This window comes from Egretta garzetta, unplaced genomic scaffold, assembly GCF_000687185.1.
Source record: "Egretta garzetta isolate BGI_Z169 unplaced genomic scaffold, ASM68718v1 scaffold226, whole genome shotgun sequence".
Classification (NCBI taxonomy): Eukaryota; Metazoa; Chordata; class Aves; order Pelecaniformes; family Ardeidae; genus Egretta; species Egretta garzetta.
In genome coordinates this window covers 387,632-388,677 of record NW_009260021.1, presented here as the reverse complement: position 1 = coordinate 388,677, position 1,046 = coordinate 387,632, and the positions used below count along the sequence as shown (strand labels likewise).

Below are 1,046 nucleotides of genomic sequence, written 5' to 3'. Positions count from 1 at the left end.
CCCCCCCCGGCTCCAGCGCAGTGGCTCAGCAGGAGATGCTGTGCCGTAATGCGTCCCACCTTGGCACGCTCGGCAGCTCCTCCTGACAGGCAGGATGCTGGCCTGGGCGGGTTGTCCGTCAGACCCAGGGTGTGACAGTCCTGGCTTTCCTGTTGTTAACATCAGTGCAGCATCGCTGTGCCTTCCCTTGGCAAAGGTGCTGAGCCCCAGCCACGGGAGCTGACTGCTGGGAGGGCTGCAGCATGGGCCATGCTCTTCCCATCCTGTGGCACGGAAGGGAAGGTGGTGTTAGCTAATGCTGCTTATTCCAAGAGCCAGGGATTAGGGAAGAGCTGATTTCTAGACTCCTGGAGAGACGGGGACCTGATCCTGCCCTGCTTGCTGGCCCAAAGCAAGTGCGATCTGGCTCGGGCTCAGTGGGACAATGAGCTGCGCTTGCTGGCAGGCTTAATGTTGGCATGTTGCTGGTTTTCCTTGCAGGTGGGAAGGCAGCAGTAGCTCACTATGGCCCTGGCAGACAACGCAGGCTGTGCCAAACCCAGCGAGGACTTCCCTTTCCCCGAGATCATTGAACTCAATGTGGGTGGGCAAGTCTACATCACCCGCCACCCTACCCTGGTCAGTGTGCCTGGCTCGCTCCTCTGGGAGATGTTCACCCAGAAGAACGTCCGCTCCCTGGCCCGTGACAGCAAGGGACGGTTCTTTGTGGATCGGGATGGCTTCCTCTTCCGCTACATCTTGGATTACATGAGGGACCAGCAGCTGGTGTTGCCCGACCACTTCCCGGAGAGGAGCCGCCTGCAGCGGGAGGCTGAGTACTTCATGCTGCCGGAGCTTGTGAAGATGCTGGCCCCCAAGCTCAGCAAGCAGAACTCGCTGGGAGATGACCCATGCCAAAGTGACCCGGAGGAGCTCTCCCCCAACGTGGATGCCACCCGCAACCTGACCTCTGCTGGTGCCACGCTCCCCAGCGCCGTGGCTGGTGGCCCTGGGGGTGCTGTCACCCCCGGCGGGGGTGCTGCCAGCACCGATGTCCGCAGGGCAGG

The 1,046-nt window shown here is 61.8% G+C and overlaps 1 protein-coding gene across 2 annotated transcripts in view; it reads left to right on the top strand.

Moving 5' to 3' along the window:
- The first annotated feature begins 478 nt into the window (after window positions 1-478).
- KCTD12 (potassium channel tetramerization domain containing 12) overlaps window positions 479-1,046 on the top strand; it is a 2,327-nt gene continuing 1,759 nt past the window's right edge. Inside the window, exon 1 of one of the 2 annotated variants that reach the window (XM_035896157.1) lies at window positions 479-1,018. In XM_035896157.1, the coding sequence (XP_035752050.1) occupies window positions 505-1,018 (514 nt within the window). In that variant the 5' untranslated portion in view covers window positions 479-504. The other variant, XM_009640682.2, reaches the window with a different exon arrangement.